At 35.3% G+C, this 20216-nt stretch overlaps 4 protein-coding genes and 1 long non-coding RNA gene across 8 annotated transcripts in view; 3 read left to right on the forward strand and 2 right to left on the reverse strand.

The window, feature by feature from the left end:
• Positions 1 to 917, forward strand: part of LOC105457889 — a 47078-nt gene extending 46161 nt beyond the window's left edge. For all 3 annotated transcript variants that reach the window (XM_011702818.1, XM_011702817.1, XM_011702816.1), the window contains one exon: positions 626 to 917. In XM_011702818.1, the coding sequence (XP_011701120.1) occupies positions 626 to 669 (44 nt within the window). In that variant the 3' untranslated portion in view covers positions 670 to 917. The remainder of the gene's footprint in view (positions 1 to 625) is intronic.
• Positions 918 to 3257: 2340 nt separating this feature from the next.
• LOC105457892 lies at positions 3258 to 7730 on the reverse strand. Its single transcript, XR_975463.1, has 2 exons — positions 7601 to 7730; positions 3258 to 3518 (listed from the first exon to the last, which is right to left on the reverse strand). It is a non-coding gene; the product is annotated as an uncharacterized LOC105457892 (long non-coding RNA).
• A 93-nt stretch (positions 7731 to 7823) lies between these two features.
• LOC105457895 lies at positions 7824 to 15937 on the forward strand. Its single transcript, XM_011702824.1, has 20 exons — positions 7824 to 8221; positions 8475 to 8605; positions 8687 to 8827; positions 8908 to 9050; positions 9271 to 9596; positions 9671 to 9840; positions 10624 to 11130; positions 11355 to 11594; positions 11676 to 11887; positions 11961 to 12221; positions 12300 to 12408; positions 12491 to 12860; positions 12936 to 13100; positions 13185 to 13398; positions 13490 to 13657; positions 13743 to 13926; positions 14016 to 14211; positions 14972 to 15110; positions 15182 to 15363; positions 15500 to 15937. The coding sequence occupies exons 1-20, from the start codon at positions 8121 to 8123 to the stop codon at positions 15831 to 15833; spliced, it is 4293 nt and encodes a 1430-aa protein (XP_011701126.1). The 5' UTR covers positions 7824 to 8120; the 3' UTR covers positions 15834 to 15937.
• LOC105457894 (ERI1 exoribonuclease 3-like) lies at positions 15845 to 17452 on the reverse strand. 2 transcript variants are annotated; one of them, XM_011702822.1, is made up of 2 exons: positions 17367 to 17452; positions 15845 to 16705 (listed from the first exon to the last, which is right to left on the reverse strand). In XM_011702822.1, the coding sequence occupies exon 2, from the start codon at positions 16667 to 16669 to the stop codon at positions 15941 to 15943; it is 729 nt and encodes a 242-aa protein (XP_011701124.1). In that variant the 5' UTR covers positions 16670 to 16705; positions 17367 to 17452; the 3' UTR covers positions 15845 to 15940. The 2 variants fall into 2 exon arrangements, with proteins under 2 accessions (XP_011701124.1, XP_011701125.1); XM_011702823.1 differs by lacking the exon at positions 17367 to 17452 and adding an exon at positions 17177 to 17246.
• A 129-nt stretch (positions 17453 to 17581) lies between these two features.
• On the forward strand, positions 17582 to 19958 carry LOC105457893 (replication factor C subunit 5). The gene is made up of 8 exons (XM_011702820.1): positions 17582 to 17672; positions 17740 to 17804; positions 17893 to 18020; positions 18098 to 18260; positions 18799 to 18958; positions 19045 to 19256; positions 19340 to 19417; positions 19497 to 19958. The coding sequence occupies exons 1-8, from the start codon at positions 17635 to 17637 to the stop codon at positions 19637 to 19639; spliced, it is 987 nt and encodes a 328-aa protein (XP_011701122.1). The 5' UTR covers positions 17582 to 17634; the 3' UTR covers positions 19640 to 19958.
• The last annotated feature ends 258 nt before the right edge of the window (positions 19959 to 20216 follow it).

Raw genomic sequence — 20216 nt, forward strand, 5'->3', positions numbered from 1 at the left:
TGCAACTACATTTCATAAATTTTTAATAAATATGGAAACTTATTGTTTTTCATCCAAATTTAAACGAATAATTTCTTACAAATTTTATTTAAAATTATTTTATAACACAAAATGTTTGTATGACAGTTTGTTTACCACAGCATTAGAATTAATGACAAATACAACCATTTAATTCTAATTTAGCAATTTCATAAATCAGTTCATTATTTTATGAAGTATATTTCAATTACTACGGAAATGTTTTAATTTTAAATAATTAAAACTTATGTTAACTGAAATAAGCTTAATAAAATGATAAACTAATTTCTAAATTTTAATTTTAGAAAGAGTGCCATGAATTAAATACTTTTATAACATGCGCTCATTGAAATATGTTTTTCTTTTACATTTGCATCAAATCATCGACAAAATTTTATTTGAGAATAACACATAATTTTTTTACATTTTATTATGTATTCTAAATGCATCCCATATAGTGTAAACTGCATCCTTCTCATCTATTTTTTTTTCATGTTAGAACAATAATAGAATTTAAACAAATTTTATTCTACCCGTGACAAATCATGACAACAGCTGAATGTCGTTCTTAGTTATATCTGATAAAATTTCTGATTGTTTACTGTAGGATCAACCTCGGCACCACGTAGATCTAGCTTGTGGCGGTTTTAGTATGCTGTAGAAAAATAAGGACCGTCCATGCTACCAGCGATTAAACGTCAAAGCACGACAACAGTCTTTCCTTGAATTATGAATCAGCGGTAACATCAGCGACGATTGATTACTGATTTTTAAAATTGTCAATATTAAAGACATTTTTGTCGATTGTAAATGTGAGGAGCAAGTGAGCATGTGAATATTGTAACTATATTTTTCATGATTTTAAACAGTGTTGCGAGGACGATAAATCAATTTGTACTTGAATCGCGTAAATTGGTTAATATCGATATGATTGTGATATCACATATATTGTGATACGTTCTTGCATGCGCTAGACAAATCGAAAGTAGTTGAAAGATTTTGACTGTTAATTGAGATGTTACAAATTTATATTTATGTGTATAGGTATAATATTGAATATCGAATCGTTAGATCATATAATCTAACAAAAAAACGATGAGGGGAGGGAAGGGGAGGGAGGGAGAGAGAGAGAAGGAAGAAGAAAAAGAGTTAGGGCAAGAAGTAAAGGAGAGAAGGAATGAGAGAAAATATATATGTAAATCTTAATATATAGGACATATTTTAGGAATTGATTTGACATAGAAAAGTAATAAAAAAGAATTCATATAAATTTTATATAAGTTTATATGTACTTATTTTTAAAAGCACTCAGAATAATTTCAGAAATCCTTCACATAAATTACAAGAGATTTTTAATTTGGTCCAAGATGTAAAATAAAATTTGATTTCTTGAAGAGAAAAATATGATTTGTTTAGGTTTTTTAGGTTTGCAGTAACGAATTTAAAAAACATTAAACATTAATGGTAAAACTGTTATAATCATTAGAGTGGGAAACTTTTAATAAATATTATAAAAGGATAAGTCTTGCAATTTCGCACAATTAATTTTTGGTGATTAATTGAGAAAAATTTTAGTAAAGATCCAAAATTTACTTTAATTGAAAAATATTTAAAGTACATAAAAAAACTCAATTAAAAAGTATTACCAACACACACAGAGTATAATTACATTATCGAATAGCTACGTTTTGAATCTTTAATCTAAATCTAATTTCTGTAGTTTTTCTATAAACACGAATTAATTATAATTTATTATTTTTGTTAAATCTATTTTCCAAATATGTCCCACATATTAAGATATATTTATAATCATTATACATTCCTCGCACTTTATATACTTGCGTGGAAGAAATAGCCAAAGTAAGCATTACATTTATTTGTGCCATATATATATGTATATATGTATATATATATATATATATACATATACAAGAATTATTTGAAGTGCGATATTCTGAAAACAAAACGTATGTAATCATAGCTCAAAGTACATTTGATAATTTATTATAAAGTAGAAAGAAAGAGAAAGAGGAGGAAAGAAAAATATAGTAATATATGCAGGGTTCAATATGATTTTTAATAATTAAAATACTTAGAAATGGAGAAGGAAAAAAGACTGGTAGAAGGCACCCGCCGTTATCTAGATCTACATTAAAAGATCTACCTAGATCCAGATTAAAAGAAAGATATAAATCGAATAAGAAATTTGCTCATAGATGGGAAAGATTTCAATTTTTCGAGAAATATTCACGGCAGGATAACGTTATTTGCAAAAGCCACCGATCAGTAAATCGCGGTAGATATTATTTATACTGAATAAATTTAAAGCTTTTAACATTTTTCCATTCATAGTTATAATTATAAACATTTTACATCGAAAATGTATACATGAAAGCCGATAGAAGAATTTTGTTATATTTTGAAAATCAAGCGTAATAATTTGAAGTAAAAAGCTATACTGTAGTTGACCTCAGTATACTCAATTTAAAAAAGAAATCCAAAAACCACACGAAATCCAAAATCGGGACACATGACGTTTCAAAGATGTCTAAAAGATGTCTTAAAGACATATTTGCGAGAAACGTCTTAAAGACATTTTACGCTTCGATTTTAGACTTCGTGTTGTATGGGAAAGCACTTTTCTTTCATATTTCATCAGTTACATTAAAAAACATTAGCATTCCGTGGAAAAATAGCATGCAATGCGTAAAATACAAATTTGTGAAATAATGTAATAAAAATAATAATAATGTAATAACAATAATAATAATAACATTAAGGCAGCGATATGCGAGGGATAACTACGGTGCGTATTTCTCTATCACAGGGTATTCCACATGCCCCCCTCCCCCTTATGAGTTCGGATGGATCATAGGATAGACCTGATGGACAAACCTCGAATAAATAATAATAATATATAACAATAATAAAATAGTAATAACAATTAAATTAATAATAGTAATGGCAACAATTAAGTTGCGATTGCTACTTTTATCATCGTTTACAATGCTATAATCATCAGCATAATCATCGTCGTTGTTGTTATTATAGTTATACACGATGTTCAAATAAATGAACGTTTTTAAGATTAAGTTAATACGCGATATACGGCGCCATATGCGATTCATCTTGGAGTTGATTAGTTAGCAAAGTACATTATTTAATTATAATTATTAATTTAATATCCGTAATTGCGACCCATAGGTTTACGGTACGTGAACGTGAAATAAATCAAAAGATAACAGCAGAAGAGTTACATTTAATGCAAATATTTTCAATACAGATATTATTATAACTGCCTTTGCGTAAATACGATCAGGAGATACCATTGTTAACGATACTTGTATGTTATTAAAATTATCATTCGTAGAAAGTTTTGATAACGATATTTATTTACATTTGAAAAAAGAAAAAAAATAAAGTAAAGAATAAAATGAACCTTCGTCATTGAAATCTCACTTCACTGTACTACTTGTAATCTTCGTCTCTCTCAGATTGTCCTGAAAGTAAAATAAAAATAATATTGCTAAGTCATAGAAACTCAAAAGTAAAGGATATCGATTGTAAGTTTTGCGATTAATCAAAAAAATAATCATTGATATCTATGTCGACGTCATAGATAGATTATCCATTTTTAAGAATATTTGCGAATACTAGTGGTTCTCCTTCTCAATCCGAGTTTTCTAAACCTTCGATTCAATATAGCTGCTAGTGCTTTATATGTATTTCACTTTTTTAATCAGAACTGACTTACTCGGTGATGCTGTGTATCATTTTAATAACAAGTATATACACGTGTATAATGATGTTTCCTATAGCTGCAAATCTTTGAAATTAACGATTATGTTTTTTACATCCAGTAACGATACATGCAATACAATGCGCGACAATGAAACATTATATATGTACATTTAATATCTAGATTAGCATAAAGTTTCCTAATCTTTCAAATTCGTAAGAAAAAAAAATGTGTATACGTATTATACCATTAATATGCGATACCATGAAAAAACGGAGCAAAAATCGAGAAGTTTTTAATTAAAGTATTTATTTAATAACAACTTTTCTTAAGATACTTATCTTTATCAGACAGACCAATCAAATGGGACTAAACAAAAAAATTCTTTAAGCAAAGCTACAATTGACTTAAGCGCTTGCCTAAAATAAAGATACAAATTCTCAGAACTTCTACACACGACCACATTGTTCAATCACTTTTTGAAGAATTTATTGCACTTAATCTTATTCGAGAAGTATATACACACTTGTTCCCTTTTATCAATCCATCCTCTTACTCTACCATAATTTAATTGATGTTTTCGATGCAGAAGAAAAAGTAATAAATAACAGTCTCCTAAATATTTTTCCTGAACCAATTTTTAAATATTCTGTACTTGTATCTCTCGTACTGTTTTTATGCTTACATACCTCGAAAAGATTTAAGGAACTATAACGAAATACAGCAAGGTCCAGATTGAGCTTAACGTGCGAGACAAAAATCTTGTATTAAATTATTGACTTTATCACTTGGTACAAGAGTATAGTGGATTTGGGATCAGTTGAATTTCTATTATATTGACAAAAGCAACATTCGACAGGAATCTCACTGTAATTCGTTAATCGTTATATAAGCAGTAAGTCTGGCGTGCAAGTGCAGTGTGCGGCAAATAATGCAGACGTAATCCATCATCATTTTCAATATATCAATTCAGATATTTTCCACTATTACATTTTAGACAAATGTAAATAATGTATTAATTTAACTTTTGATCCTATTAATGTAATCATCTTTTAATTATGACGAACTTTTTTATTAGTTATTTAACGACGTGCGTGCGTGCGTGCGTGCGTATGTGTTCGTATGTGTATGTGTGTGCGTACGAGACCTATTCGAAAAGAAAAGAACTTTTTTTTTCTGTTCGTGTGCTAATTTGAAGGTGCCTCAAAGTTAATGTCATGTGACAGAAAGGTCTTTGTTCTAAAAATAAACACCACGTGCAGCACTTTATCTCATTTACTTTTTGCGCAGCGTATTATTGTTTATTGTGAACGTGCAAAATGAGTCGTACATGTTATGAATAATACAAACGCTCTGAGAGTTTGATTGTTAATAGAGGACACGATCTACGTTCAGATCGGTTGTTAACAGCCATATAAACTTGCTTTAACGTTTCATAACTTGGAGTAAATGATATTTTTAAACTTAAAACAAAATTTTATGTTCACACGCTTCCGATGAAAATCTACTATTTTTTTTTTAAATCATGAACTGCACCTCTTATATTCTCATCACAAACCAAAAAAAAAACTGCACTGCGCACAAAAAAATAAAAAAAAATAGCGCTGCATGTGATGTCTATTTTTAGAACAAAGATCCATCCGGCACGCGATACCAGCGTGGCCTTAACGCTCTTTCAAATTCAGCACATGACAAAGAAATTTAGTGACTCTTTAAACACACCTCGTATGTATATATATGTATGTACATGTATATATGCATATGTACCTACAATATAAGTCAAGTAACGTTGAACAGTTTTTTTTCTCCTTATGCGAAATAAGTTCCCTATAAAAGTATTAGTAAAACGATGATTTCTTTGTATTAATTACATTGCTATATGTTAGAGACATTTATCATGATATTTCAAAATATTAAATAAAATGACTTTGTGTTATATTTTTTTTTTAGTGATGAGACTAAATAAATATTAGTAAATTCAATGGTTCAAGAGAGGACATAAACGAAAAATAATGTCGACTCCTCGTTATCGTCCTGTACCTACAAACATATTGTATCTAGGACGTTTCCTGAATTAGAAAATCTGTTATTACAAGTTCATGTAACACGACGAACAAGCGAGTGCTGTCTGCGCAAAATCCATTGAATTTAATAAAAATGTGATCGAATAAATTGTACAGCAATCTTGTCGAGTGTATTTTTATGCGTAACTTTTAACAACACACTGACATTGATTCTTTCCATCATTGATTCTTTGTTTTACGTGTTTTACACGTTTTTGCGAATCCGGGAGATTCGCAGACAAGTATAAATTTTCAGCGCGAATCGCAATATGGAAATGTCAATTAAAAAGAAAATTTGCATGCCAAAAGAATGGAATCGCTTGATGACAAGAAAGTTATTCTGTATTTTCTATAAGATTGATAATAGGTAGTTGTAATTGCATTAGAGGCAATTGAAAAAAAATGTGTTCTTATCATTATCTGTAATGTAACTGTAATATTGTTAACGACAAATACAAGATTATGGATATGGAATAATACGTATTACAAAGATGTGAGTGCATAAGATGCAAGAAGGGAGAGCGAACATGTGTTTCACAAATAATTGTCCCGATTGGCTATATATATAATACGAAGTTATACCAGTATATTATATATGTAGTAGTTCTAAATGGCCTATTACATTTATTAAAAACATTTATTACATATATAATTATTACAAATAGTATGTATGGAATAATAGCCGTACTCTTTTTCACTTGGTTGTATCGACTATTTATTATTTTGAAAGCATAAATGTGATTTTATTAGAATTATAAGAGATGTCTTCGGATACATTATCAAATTATATATTATCGGATTAGAATTGGATAAAGGTAATATAAGACACGATGTAAATTCATTTCTTTTATTAAAAAGATTTTTAAAAATCATCACGACGTTTTTTACGTTAATGCATGACGATTTTTACGTTAATGGGATTAGAGAATTTATTGTTACATCTCTAATTGAATATCCTTCCTAAATTCTACATAAATTTTACACATTTAAAAATGTGTAATGAAAGTAGCAAATTTATTATATAAAAATTAAAATTATATTATTTTTTCTTTTGAAAATTATTCTTTTCTAAGTTATGATACTAGTTTTTATTTTGCATGTTATTTTTCTTCTTTAAGTTATTATATTATTTAAACAGCATGAAAAACATACTAATTAAATTATACTCTTTTTGAGAAAACAATATTTATGAAGCTAATATAAAATGTATTTAACAAAAATTGCAGTCAATCATAATTGAATATATATAACTCTATATTTCGACAAAATAGATCATTATAAAAGTCAAGGATAAAGCACGTCAAAGAAAAGTAAATAATAATGTACGAAAAGTATGTGTATACAAAATATATTACCTAAACTCATTATCTATAGAAGACAGAAATAATTCAATAATCGCATCCAATAGCAATATAACAGAAGAGTACGTGAGTGTGTTATCTTAATTAATAAAAGAAAATTTTGCGCGTTAAGAACTTTTTCGCGCATAAGAAAAAAAACATGCATTCATTAAAAGAACGTACTTTCCTTATAATTACAGAGTTATTACACCGAAATTAATTTCAAAATTAATATTATAAAATTTTTATAATTCACAATACTAAAATTTATTTTTTAGAAAACTTTGTTTTTTTTTTTTTTAGTTGTATCGTGAGCAAATAACGGATATGGGAACAAACCCATAACCAAATCCTCGTAAATAGTCGATCTCAATACAATCGTTATAGCGTTAATCGTTACATGCAAACGGAAATTTATCAAAGAAAAATTCTCAGAAAACCTTTACAGCTTCCACAGGCTCGTGATACCGGCATCATACAGTCAATATATCGATCGTGAGAGTCCCGTTCTCCACGTGAAGATTAAAGTTTCGTAAAGCACACGTGGATACTCCAACTTCACTGGAACTACCGGAAGAAGAGACAGAGAATGCCGAAGGGCGAAGGCGCGACCCGCGCGACGCGACACTTTTACCGCCGAGTTTCGCAACGACGTTCGCCAGCAGATGGCGATTACGTACCAGGCGTCGGTAGGATGATAAACTACGTCGCGACCTTCGAGTCCGTGTCCAATCGTCGGTGACCTCCGAGACTTTTCAAATTTGAACTGCAAAATCTCGATCGACTGTTATTGTTGTTTTAAAAAGCCGGGGTGACAGCGCGACCGACCGGTGGGATTCGCACGGTTGTCGGACGATGAGGGACCGCTGAGATCCGTCCCGTCCCTCCCGAGTCGCTCCGTCGGACCGTCGCGTCGCCGGCGTCGCCGCTCGCCACGGTCGGAACAAAGGACTACCCACGATGTTTACGCCGATCAAGCCCAAGGGCTGCGGCGTGCTGAATGACACGGTGCTGAACACGCCGCAGCCGCAGGCGACGTCGACCGTCTGCCGAAAAAGCACGTACGTTCTCACAGGCATTTCTCTCTGGGCGGGTAAACCATCTCCGGGGGAGGGCGAATCAACAGGCGTTCCGTTGGGGCGCCCTTCCCTCTCGAGCGTCTGTCGTGGTTCGAGTTTAATTTCTGTCGTCCTGCCGCGTCCCGCCTCCGTCTGACGCTCAGTTCTCTACGCGAAGGATTCGCGTGAATTACGGTCGACTCCAGGTAATGTTTATGACAGCGGCAGGTAAATCGAAGGTATCATCTCGTTCCAGGCTGGAGAGCAGATTCAGCGACAAGCTGCACTCGGTTGAGGAGAGGGGCAAACAGGATACGTGTCCACCGTGCGAGAGTGAGCCGACGCAGAGAGAGGACTCCTCGTTGGGTCTCCTCGACGATATGTCAGGTATAACGAAATCCCTTCAAAAGTTTACGAGGGTTCGTCAGATAGAACCACACTAACATGTGACATCTCGATAACACGCAGTTCTCATGAGCATAAGCACGACGGAGGACGAACAGAAGTCGAGTTATCCCAATACAGACGCGGATCTCGAGTACGCCAGTCACGCCAGGAGACTTCTTCAGAGATGTAGCGACGTAGCGAAACATTCCTCTTTAACCACGGGTAAGTAGAACGAGAGAGATGTGCAAGAACACCTGTACGCGCGAATCTTATATAAAGACAATCGCGAACGGTTGTTTCAGACATGGACAAAGAGAATAACGCCAATGTGCAAAATATAACGGGCAATATGTCAGTTCCAAATTTTACACTGCCAATTGGAGCTTACGAGTTCGACAGGGAGTATAACATGAATCACTCGATGAGCAAAGTTAGCACAACCAGTGTAAGTATCCATGACTTATGAATCTGATGTCAAAGTTAGGACATTAGTTAAACGGCGTCTACAATGAGACTTATAAGACTTGAGATTTAAAAAAATTGACCAGTCATAAGTCCAGTCGATTATTCTTCTCACGTGAGATGAATGATCGACTACGATTGGTACGATTTTCTTAAATCTTGAGTCTCATTGTAGACGACGCTTTAGAAAGAATAAATTTCAGGTCACTTTCGAGCCTAATGAAATAACGGCGCGTTCGTCTGGCGTCAGCTGCAGTGCCAAGAGACAGCTTCCCACGAACCAATCTTTCATCGGCATTAGCTTCAATAAGGATGACATGATGGCACAAGTTAATGACGACACTATGATGGCGCAGATCAATAACGAGGAATTTCTGTCCAGCTCAAAATGCGCCGAACAATTGTCGATGGATCAGGCTTACTGGCAGCAGAATCGCACGTATTGCATGCCAGTCGCGAGTACGGATAAGCAGAAGATAGATTTTAGTACTCTTTCCGGTATCATCGGGGATCTAGATTTAACAGTAGAGTACGTATAATTTTGCACGTACATGCGTGTTATATAAAATACCTCTGGGTATAAGTTAAACGTCTAAATTACAGATCTTGCGCTGGACGGAAAGTGAGCGTTGGCAAATACTTCGAACGTAAATCTGACAATATAGGATTGTTGGGAAATAATGAAAAAATGAGAGCGAATCTCTGTGTTTCGGAAACTCCTGTAAAAACGGGCAAATTACCAGCACTAGCTGAATCGACTGTCTTGACAGATGGTAATTACAATTTTTTATTAAATTAAGGGGGGAACGATTACTTTACACGACCGGAAAAAAAACTAATCTTTAATAATTTTTTTTTTCAACTAAAATGAAATTGAGTAATTTCAAAAGTTTAACTGTATATGTTTTACTGTATATTTGAGCAGTGAAACAATTTTTTATTAATAAATGTTTTTTTAATAAATAATAGAATGTTTTCATAACGTCGCATCGCTGGAGTTGTGTACAATCTAAGAGACGTAATTTTCGTCTGAAATGAAAAAACCAAATTTTTTCTTAATTTTTATAAAATTATCTTCTATATCAATTAACAATAGTACAAAAAAAATTAAATTAAACAATTTTTTTGCAAAAAGTTCAAATTTTTTCATAAAAATTTTAACATTTTTTAAAAATTGTCATAACTTATCCAATTATTGAAATTTTTAAAGTTTTGTTCATATAGAAAATAATTTTATAAAAATAAAGAAAAAATTTAGTTTTTTGTTTTAGACAAAAATTATGCCTCCTAGAGTACACAATCGAACAACTCCAGCGACTTTATCAAAACATTCTATTATATTTTTTATTTAAAAAATATTTATTATTTATTTATTAATAAGAAACATTTTTTTTCGTTGCTGAAATATATGCTCAAGTAAAATACTGTTAAACTTTTGAAATTATTCACTTTTATTTTAGTTAAAAAAAATTCTTAAAAATCACTGTTTTTTTAGTCTTGTAGAATCCTCCCCTTAAATTAAATATCATATGTACAAAAGAGATATTACATTGTAGCGATGGCGTCGTCGGAAGTCACGGAATTAACGGGGAAAGAGCATACGCTTATTCCCAGTGCGACAAGGGACGTGGATGAAAATAGCATCATAAGTTTGAGCACTATTGTTAATACTTTACAAGACGTTAACAGCGGGACGCCACGGAGATTGGTCGATCAGCTTTTAATGGCACAGAAGAAGAAGAGACATTCTCTGATGCATGAAAACGCAAGAAAAGAAACTTACACACTGCCTTCCGACAAGTCTGTTTTAGCAACGTCTATCAGGAATTCGAACATATTTGATGAAATTAAGAATCTTTCGGCTAAATTGTCGCTGGATAACCGAACTAAAAATGAAGCTACAAGTGAGATTGTTGATGTGAAGCAGGAGTGTATGACTGCATCGTCATTTTCAAGTCAAAATGCGAAGAAGGCTGAATCTTTCGCGAATACATCTAAACAGAAAATATTAAAGGACGAAGCGTGCAGTGAAAATATAATGTCGTCATTAAATCGAGACTTAGGTATGTGAATTGAGACCTGTATGAGACATTTGCTATATTTTTTTTATTAGTTTTTCTTTATGTTAAGTTTTATTAATTTTATTGCACGATATGATATTTCAATTTCAATGTATTCATGATATATCTTTTAACATTTATATATATTATATTTGACTTTTAACATTTAAAAGTGTAAATTAAAACTTTTAATATGTAAATATCTTAACGTACATTTTGACAAATAGATGTGTCGTCAACATCAGATCGTACGTTTTCTTTGCGACATTCTACACTACCGTGCAGTGACAAACTGACTGCGTTGTCCAACGTACCATATAAAATGAATAGGAATTACGATGAAGAAAGCTACAAAAATTTAAATATACGAAGCGAGGAAGAGATACCGAAGAAAGATATTCCTAGTAGCATGATAGATTCGTCGCTCTCATTGAACACAAATATGAAAGTGCAGTCCGATTTGAACAGTAATTCCTTTGATTGTTAACTCTTTCTCTTTCCAATGGATATGATAAATGCGGCAATGTTTTTTTTCTTTAATTTTTCAGAGAATGTCATTCTTGGTAGCAACACAGACAAATCGTGCAACTGTATCGTTGGTATGACGAATGAAGTAAATGTTGAGCTTGTAAATAATGGAGAGAGGTGGATCACGTATACCTTTAAGCTAATTGAAGTGGTAGGAGATGCACAAAGTATTGAATTAAATATACCTTCGGGAGAGACTTTAATAAATCCTAATGGAGTCCGATCCACAAAGGTATAAGCTCGGTATCAGCTGAAAATGAATCTTGCGTACCCGATAAGTATCGTTGGACTGTTTTTTTTTTCAGATTGAAATGAAAGTAACGAAACCATGTAAACCAATATTTGTGGTGTTAAACATATTTTTATCAGATATGGTAGCAAAATCGAAATGGTGTATGAAGCACATGATTTTCGTTAGTCCGGAGCAACTTGACCTTGACGTCATATGTCCTTTTAACAAATCAGAATTGGATTTCCAATATGTTGCAGAGGAAATAACAAAAGTTCTGCCTGTAACATTTCACAACAAAAACAACGTTGACGTACCTGTGAAACTCTCAATACATGTGAGATCTACAAATCTAAAGTGTAAATCAAATCATTGTGTCTGAAAACTGATTAATATATGTTTTTAACTTTTGTAGGATGACTTAAAGCTGTTCAGTATTGATGAACCAACGCATTTGATACTTAAGCCACTTGAAAAATTTACCACTAATGTAAAATGTGAAAAATCGCGATCCACATCACTAGGTACATATCTTTTTTTTATTGGACGTATTTTTTGTATACATGCGTTTCTTCTACTGTAAATGAGAAATTTTCGTTGGAACAGATTCTCCGCAGAGGCAGCCGCAGCATTGGACGAGCAGACTAATTATAGACGTGCAATACAAGGATGCTGTATTATTTAGAAAAGAAGTGCCTCTTTACGCACAAATTGGTGTTTGTAAAATCCAAATTATCGACACCGAAATACCTATAGTTGTTCCGAGAGAACAGGGCAAATTGGTGAATATCATTAACTCGGGAAATGTCGTGACTCACGTGTTCGCTACTGTTGTGCCAATGGAAGGGCATCCGAACGCGACGCAGGATTTCTTTATAAAACCAGAGAGTATATTCTTGCAAGTTGGAGAGAGAAGTTCATTCTTAATTGTATATAAGCCACAATTATCAGATGCAAGCTCTATAGATAAGGAAAGGTGACGATCAATTTGTAAATTATAAATTTACTAAATTATAAAACACTGTTTGCTTATTTATTGTTATCTCTTCAGATATGCCAAGATCAAGTTGATCGCCGGGAACAATGTTTACCACTACATCATAAGTACCGAGCCAAAATTATTAGAGTCGGATAAGGAAAATTTTCGCTGCCATACGCCTAATAATGTTGTATCTCCAAGTCCAGCAACATCGCCGCAGAGTATAGCGAGTAACAGGTAGGTTTTTACGAGCAATAGTTTAATATGAGTAACATATGGCAATCGTTGCTATGATGACAAGCGAAATAATCTGTGCAACAGATCTGGACCTTGCGATAGAAATTCACCGATCAGTACAGTATCTAGTATAGCTGCAGCAGGAAATATAGTTCCGATCAAATCTACACACGCTGCCCTAGTGTGGAATAGCGTGAAAACCGGAAAAAGTGAGACTAAGGAATTTATGATTCGCAACACGAGCAATAACAGGATTAAAATTCAAATAGACATATGCGACGACAGTAAAAGTTTTAAGGTATTGCATTATTACATACGTTATGTACATTTTGTGTCATCTGAAGAGAAAGAGAGTTGTGGAATTTGTATCAATAATCTGTGTGTTACAGTTCCTCGAGGATAAGCAGATCGACACGAGCAAGGTACTGGCGTTGCAACGTCAAGAGAGCAAAACGCTCGTGGTCGCGTTCAGTCCGTATTACGTAGGTCCAGTAGTTGGAAAAATCACCATTAAACATTATACAAAAGGGAGCAGTGATTCTCAGCAGTACAAAAAAGTGCGTATATTTTAATGCCGATATTAAATTAACGTTCTAACGTACTTTTTAATAAGCTTAGAAATTGACAATTGAAATTTGGCAGATATCTCTGTATGGATACGGCGGCTACAGCAAAGTAAAAATTTTGGGTACAGCTAAGGATGCGAGTAGAACAATGTGGTTGTCACTTGGCAATCTGTATTCGGAAACCGGCATGAGAGCAAATATTGAACTGGATAACAGTGGCGACTTACGTTCATTCGCCAAGATCACAGTTAGACCGAAAGGTTTTGATATGAACTCTAATCCCCTCTATTCTCTTTAAATTTATTTCATATGAGTGTGGAGAGATAATAAAGGCATTTATATATTTCAGTCCTTTCGACAATGAACTCTAGTTGGCACGTAAATCCGAAGGAGGTGATTCTTGATTCTAAAGAATCTCGACAAATAACGATACAATTTCATCCGAAGAGGGAGGACTTTGCGTTACTGCAACGCTCGGAAGTGTCGCATGTCGCGACGATAAACATCACCTACGGTGACGAGCCGACACGCTGGCGAATACGCAGGTAGAAGACGCGTCATAATGTTGAGACAAGTAGACATTTAAGGGGGAAATCTGCTTTACAAGACTAAAAAGAGTGATTTTTAAGAATTTTTTTTTTCAGCTAAAGTGAAAGTGAATAATTTTAAAAGTTTAACAGTGTTTTACTGTATAATTGAGCAATAAAAATTTTTTTTATTAATAAATAATAGAATGTTTTGATAACGTCACGCCGCTGGAGTTGTTCGATTGTGTACAATCTGGGAGGCGTAATTTTTGTCTGAAACAAAAAAATCAATTTTTTTCTTAATTTTTATAAATCTATCTTCTATATGAACTGACAAAACTTAAAAAATTTCAAAAATTGGATAAGGTATGACAATTTTTAAAAAAAGTTAAAATTTTCATGAAACAATTTGGATTTTTTTTGCAAAAAAAATTGTTTAATTTTTTTGGTAATATTGTTAGTTTATATAGAAGATAATTTTATAAAAATTAAGAAAAAATTTGGTTTTTTCATTTCAGACGAAAATTACGTCTCTTAGATTGTACACAACTCCAGCAGCGCGACGTTATCAAGATATTCTATTATTTATTAATAAAAAAATGTTTTTAACTGGTCGAATATACAGTAAAACACTAACTTTTGAAATTATTTAATTTTATTTTAGTTTTAAAAAAATCTTAAAAATCACTTTTTTTTAGTCTTGTATAAAGGAGATTCCTCTCTTAATTGGCACTGACTTTTATTTCTTGTCTAATAAGCACGTTTTTCATTTTCTTAGGTTGTACAATAAGATAAAAGAGTCGGGTGACGTGACGGGAACTGAGAATGAAGCGTTCAAGAATATTATACTTCCAATATGTAAAACTTTCCCCGGGGAGCAGCTAATCAGCGGTTTAACATTAATTCGCGATCCTATTGTAAGTATATACAATTGTTTACCCTCATTACTGTTTTTACGCGAGTAGTGATAACGCATTTGTTTAAACAGCAAAACCTAAGCGATCTGTGCACCGGCGTTCATCAGTACGAGATAATGCTCACAGTGGAAGCGTGCGCGGATGACACTTTGCCGGTACATTACGACACCGATGAATCGGAGATGTATCAGTCTCTGATAAGCGACACCACGCATGTGGACGAAGCGGGTGGAGCAAGTTTCTTCGCTTCTCAGTAAGGGACTTTCTTCTTTCAATCATATATTACTTCCAATACTGCTCTCTTATTGTACTTTCACATCAGTTTTTTCAATAAAATATCACACAAAATTTTAGAGAGCTTTTGTTAAAATAAACGTTTCATTGCACAGAACGATGGCAGAACACGAAGTTCAGCATCCTGAATTGCAAGATCAATTCACTGTAACTCCGTCCACTATCGTTCTGACGCCGCCAATCCAGAACGAGGCGACCGTGACTATTCTTAGCTTTTCCAAAGTGGCCGAGCCATTCCAGACCAGTCTGTCGAATTCAAACTACTTCAGCGTTTTCCCCGCGGAAGGGATGTTACCGAGTAAAAAGAGCTTTCCCCTAAAGATCCAGTGTTCACAGAGACTGGAGCGTAACATGCAGGCCGTACTCGAGATTTACACGGAAAACAATAAACAGGATGTATTAATCAAAGTCGTCGCGAGGCGACAGTAATCGACTTTATCTGCGACAATCAAAATATTTATTTTAATTATTGTATAATTGAGAAGTTTTTATAAAGATATTTTATTAACATTAAACCTGTTTCTAGCAAATCACGTTCACGTGTTCTTCCTCGACACATTCCTCGCTACTCCAGTCTGCCCGTAACTCAAGTGTATCGCAGAAGTTGCCAACGACGAGGTGATTTTAAACTGCGCGTTGTACTTCTCTTTTAAATTCACTATTATCGAAACCATGTTATTCACATCGTCGATCCCCGAGTGGAGACGTCCCTTCAACGGAAGGTCCAGTCGCGCGAGCATGTCCTTCAGGCTCTTCGGGTAATACCCGGTGGATTCGCAGAACGTGTGCTTCAGGTCTATCCACTGCTTGAACTGATCCGGCAGGGCAATGCCGTCCAAGTCGCACTGGCTCGGCAGCATGGTTTTCAAGTCCCAGTTACCGCACGTGACGAACGAGCTCTTCTCCGGCTTGTCGAAGTACCCGCGGTCAGTCAACCAGTCGCAGAACCTCGGGAACACGTCGGCGAAGTGCGGCTGATCGTCCACCGTCTCCTGCATGATCCCCGTCAACTCGGTGCAAAACGGCGTGAGGGTGGAACGGACTCGCGGCTTCACGTATGCGTGAAACGTGTCCCTCAGCCTCCAGTCGCGGGTGGACAGCACCGCGCACGGCAGCTCGATGATCTCCTGCGGCTGGATCGCCTGGTACTTCTCGCACGTGGCCTCGAAGTCCATCACCAGGAGGTACTCGAACGTCTGCGCCGTCTCCGCGCGGAAACGATTGATCATCGCTCGGGGATACCGTCGGAGAACACGGTGGGCCATACTTGTCCCCCGCCCGGGTACGAGCGAATTACGCCCCTGCGTGATTACCAAACAAAACATTTTTAGATTGAGTCGTTCGACCTAATCTCGTCGTCCTCCCTTATTTACGCGGTTTTTCTAGTAACCTCATTACTTGTTTGTTCAATCGATTGTGAATTGCCGCGAGATTAAATTTCGTGCAAAATATGTATTTATTGTTAGAACGTGAAGGCTATGTAAACATATACAGACATCAAAAAGAGCAAAACTCCGAAATTAAGTCACTTGGAAGATTGGACAAGTAACTAATTAACCCTTAACTGTGGACGTACGTTTTTATTAGTACTCCTACTTTTGGAACTCCTACTTTTTATATGTATATAAAAAAAAACGAGAAACAATACTTTCAACTCTTTAAATATGAATGCAGCATGCTTTTATTGCATGCCAGTGAATAAATACGACCCCCACTTTTAGATGCGAAAAAAGAAGGAAAATAAAAATAATTGCACTCCACTCTGTACGCACGCATTCTTGCGGATGGATTTTCCTGCATTTTCCAGCATTAATTGTGCACAGATTAAAATTTAAGAACACAAAAATGCGTTGGATTTATGCGGCCAAGTGGCAGGAGTCCCAGGAGATTTTCGCATACGCACAGTTGAAGGTTAGAATTCGTGCAATTAACAACAAAAACAACACTTCCTGTCGACATTACCTATAACGACCCGATCTTTTTGTGAATAAACGTAATACTGTTGAGAGGAGAAGATTAAAGTTGCGCACGAGTACGAACATACGCGCGTCCGAGCGATCTCATATTTTCGAAGCACATGGCAACAATAAAGTGTGGCTCGCACACCCCATTCGGAGCTGTCAGCTGTTCGGCCGAAACCAAAGGCGCGGCGGCCGCGCGGCAAGAATCTAACCTCCAAATCGCTCCAAACGGTTCGAGATACACTGGGAGCCGGTGATTTTACGGCACGATGACGTCCGAACGCAACGAACAACTGAATTTACCATGGTGAGTAAAGTAACGAAACGTTCGAGGAGGTCGGCAACCGCTGAGAAACTTTCGTGTCATTTTTCAGGGTCGAAAAGTACCGTCCGAAGAGCCTGGACGAGCTTATTTCCCACGAGACGATAATAAGGACGAGTAAGTGTAACGGACGCGAGTGTAAACAGGACGGTAAACGGCGTTCTTATTGTTACGATATAAGTAAGGGGAACCGCTTTTGTTGCAGTAAACAAGTATATTGACGAGAATCAACTGCCGCATCTCCTCCTCTATGGGCCACCCGGGACGGGGAAGACCAGCACCATCCTGGCGTGCGCCCGTAAACTCTATACACCGGCACAGTTCAATTCAATGGTCTGTGTATCCGCGCGCCGAATAATTTCACGTCCCTTCATCACGCCTCATCTAACGTTTCGCGCGTGTGTCCACAGGTGCTGGAATTAAATGCTTCCGACGACAGAGGCATAGGTATCGTGCGAGGTCAAATCCTGAGCTTCGCCAGTACGGGCACTATGTACAGGTCGGCGTTCAAATTGATTATCCTGGACGAGGCGGACGCTATGACGATCGACGCTCAGAACGCGCTCAGAAGAAGTAAGAAGTTATCTCGGTATTTGTAAGATTGCATTGCAGTATTGTAAGAAACAGTAATGAGTAGAAAAACATTAAGAATTAACACGCAGATCTCTCGTTGCGTAAAAATTTTCCATAAAAATTACATTCAAACGTTGACAATTTACATCTTCATAATCTTATATTTCTCTTGATTTTAGCGTAACTTTATTATTGTATACAGAGAAATAATTGCCTATGAGATTATTGTATATAGAGAAATAATTACCTCCTATTTAATTTCATTTATTATTGTATTCATTGTTGAAGAAAGTCCGAAGGAGGCCGAAATGTACGAGAGATGTGTAAGATTATGAAGATGTAAATTGCCGACATTTGAATGTAATTTTTATGGAAAATTTTCACGCCACGAGTTCTGCGTGTTGACTCTTAATGCCTTTCTATAATTCACTACAGTTTCTGTAACTGAAGAGTCTGATGTAGTATATATTATTTAGTATTGTAAGATGTTCACACTTAAATATTATTAGATGCTTTTCCAATTAGATGTTATTTCCAGTTATCGAGAAGTACACGGACAACGTGCGTTTCTGCATTATATGCAACTACCTCAGCAAGATCATCCCGGCGTTGCAGTCCCGTTGCACCAGATTCAGATTCCTGCCTCTCGCGGCGGAACAAATAATACCAAGACTGAATCACGTAATCGAAGCGGAGAAGTGAGTGAAGATTTACTTTACGTTAAAATTACGTTTATCTGCTTCACTTGTCTTATCCCCCTTTCTAACGGAAAATTTTGTTAAAGCTTAAAAGTCACGGAGGACGGCAAGCAGGCATTGATGACGTTAAGCGGCGGTGATATGAGGAAAGTAATAAGCGTACTGCAAAGCACATGGTTCGCTTACGGCGCGGTGAACGAGGAGAACGTGTATAATTGTGTCGGACATCCGTTACCGAGGGACATAAATAATATTGTAAACTGGCTGCTGAACGAGTCTTACGAGACGTGCTACAAGAGTATCCTTTTACAATAATAGAGGTTTCATAAGGGAAGCTCTCTGTATCCGTCTTATGTAATCCTTAATGGTACGTTTACGCAGAGATACAGGAGCTGAAGTTGAACAAAGGACTTGCGCTGCAAGATATACTGACGGAAATTCACTCGTGTGTAGTCAAGAGTACGTGCTGCGTTTCGATACTTATGTATTATGCATGCGAAATATTTGAAATTGTTACTAATAAGCATTTTTGTTTCAGTTGATTTTCCCGATCCGCTATTTATTGATTTGCTGTGCAAAATGGCAGAGATAGAGAAGAGATTGGCTTCTGGATGTCGCGACGCTATTCAAGTAAATTCTCTTATATCTGCATTCTATAAAGTTCGCGATATCGAAACGTGATATTTTCTTCCGTCGCGCGGAAAAATTGAAAGATACTCCATTTGAAAGATACTCCATTTTGTAGATCTAAAAATATCGAATGTGTTCTTTCTCAAGATAAAAGCTATTGTTTTGTCACGTATTCATACACATATTACATCAGCAGCACACAGATGTGCGAATAATAGATAGTTTTGTTACTTTTTTAGAAAAAGAAAAAAATAAATGAATTTTTAAAGCTCTCCCGTGAACGAATAACAATTCTTATTTTTCCAGAAATATTTGATCAGAGTATCACGTATGTATCGTAAAAACGTAATAAAATTGTCAATACAATGGAGCTGATCAGATATTTACGATCGATCTGTATAACTCCGTTTCCCGTAATATTTTTTCGTCCGGAAATGATAGAACCATAAAAGAATAAGTGTGTATATCTTAGATATATAAGTTACAATACGAGATTGCTATCGTCGCTCGGTTTCCTCCCGCTTAATTGCGTTCTGGCGTGCGCCTTATCGGCGACACACAAAAATCTAAAAATAGCCAAAGAGCGTAAGTCGACGAATCAGTCGAGTCACCATCGATTCCTCGTGTC

This window comes from Wasmannia auropunctata, unplaced genomic scaffold, assembly GCF_000956235.1.
Source record: "Wasmannia auropunctata unplaced genomic scaffold, wasmannia.A_1.0 LD334880.1, whole genome shotgun sequence".
Taxonomy (NCBI): domain Eukaryota; kingdom Metazoa; phylum Arthropoda; class Insecta; order Hymenoptera; family Formicidae; genus Wasmannia; species Wasmannia auropunctata.

Bases quoted from the DNA above. Each gene is read 5' to 3' on its own strand.
- LOC105457895 (XM_011702824.1), top strand. From the start codon at position 8,121: ATGTTTACGCCGATCAAGCCCAAGGGCTGCGGCGTGCTGAATGACACG. The intron at 9,841-10,623 runs GTAATTACAATT...ATTACATTGTAG, and splicing joins ATCGACTGTCTTGACAGATG to CGATGGCGTCGTCGGAAGTC. The intron at 14,212-14,971 runs GTAGAAGACGCG...TCATTTTCTTAG, and splicing joins ACACGCTGGCGAATACGCAG to GTTGTACAATAAGATAAAAG.
- LOC105457894 (XM_011702822.1), bottom strand. From the start codon at position 16,669: ATGGCCCACCGTGTTCTCCGACGGTATCCCCGAGCGATGATCAATCGT.
- LOC105457893 (XM_011702820.1), top strand. From the start codon at position 17,635: ATGACGTCCGAACGCAACGAACAACTGAATTTACCATG. The intron at 18,021-18,097 runs GTCTGTGTATCC...GTGTGTCCACAG, and splicing joins CGGCACAGTTCAATTCAATG to GTGCTGGAATTAAATGCTTC. The intron at 19,257-19,339 runs GTATCCTTTTAC...ACGTTTACGCAG, and splicing joins TTACGAGACGTGCTACAAGA to AGATACAGGAGCTGAAGTTG.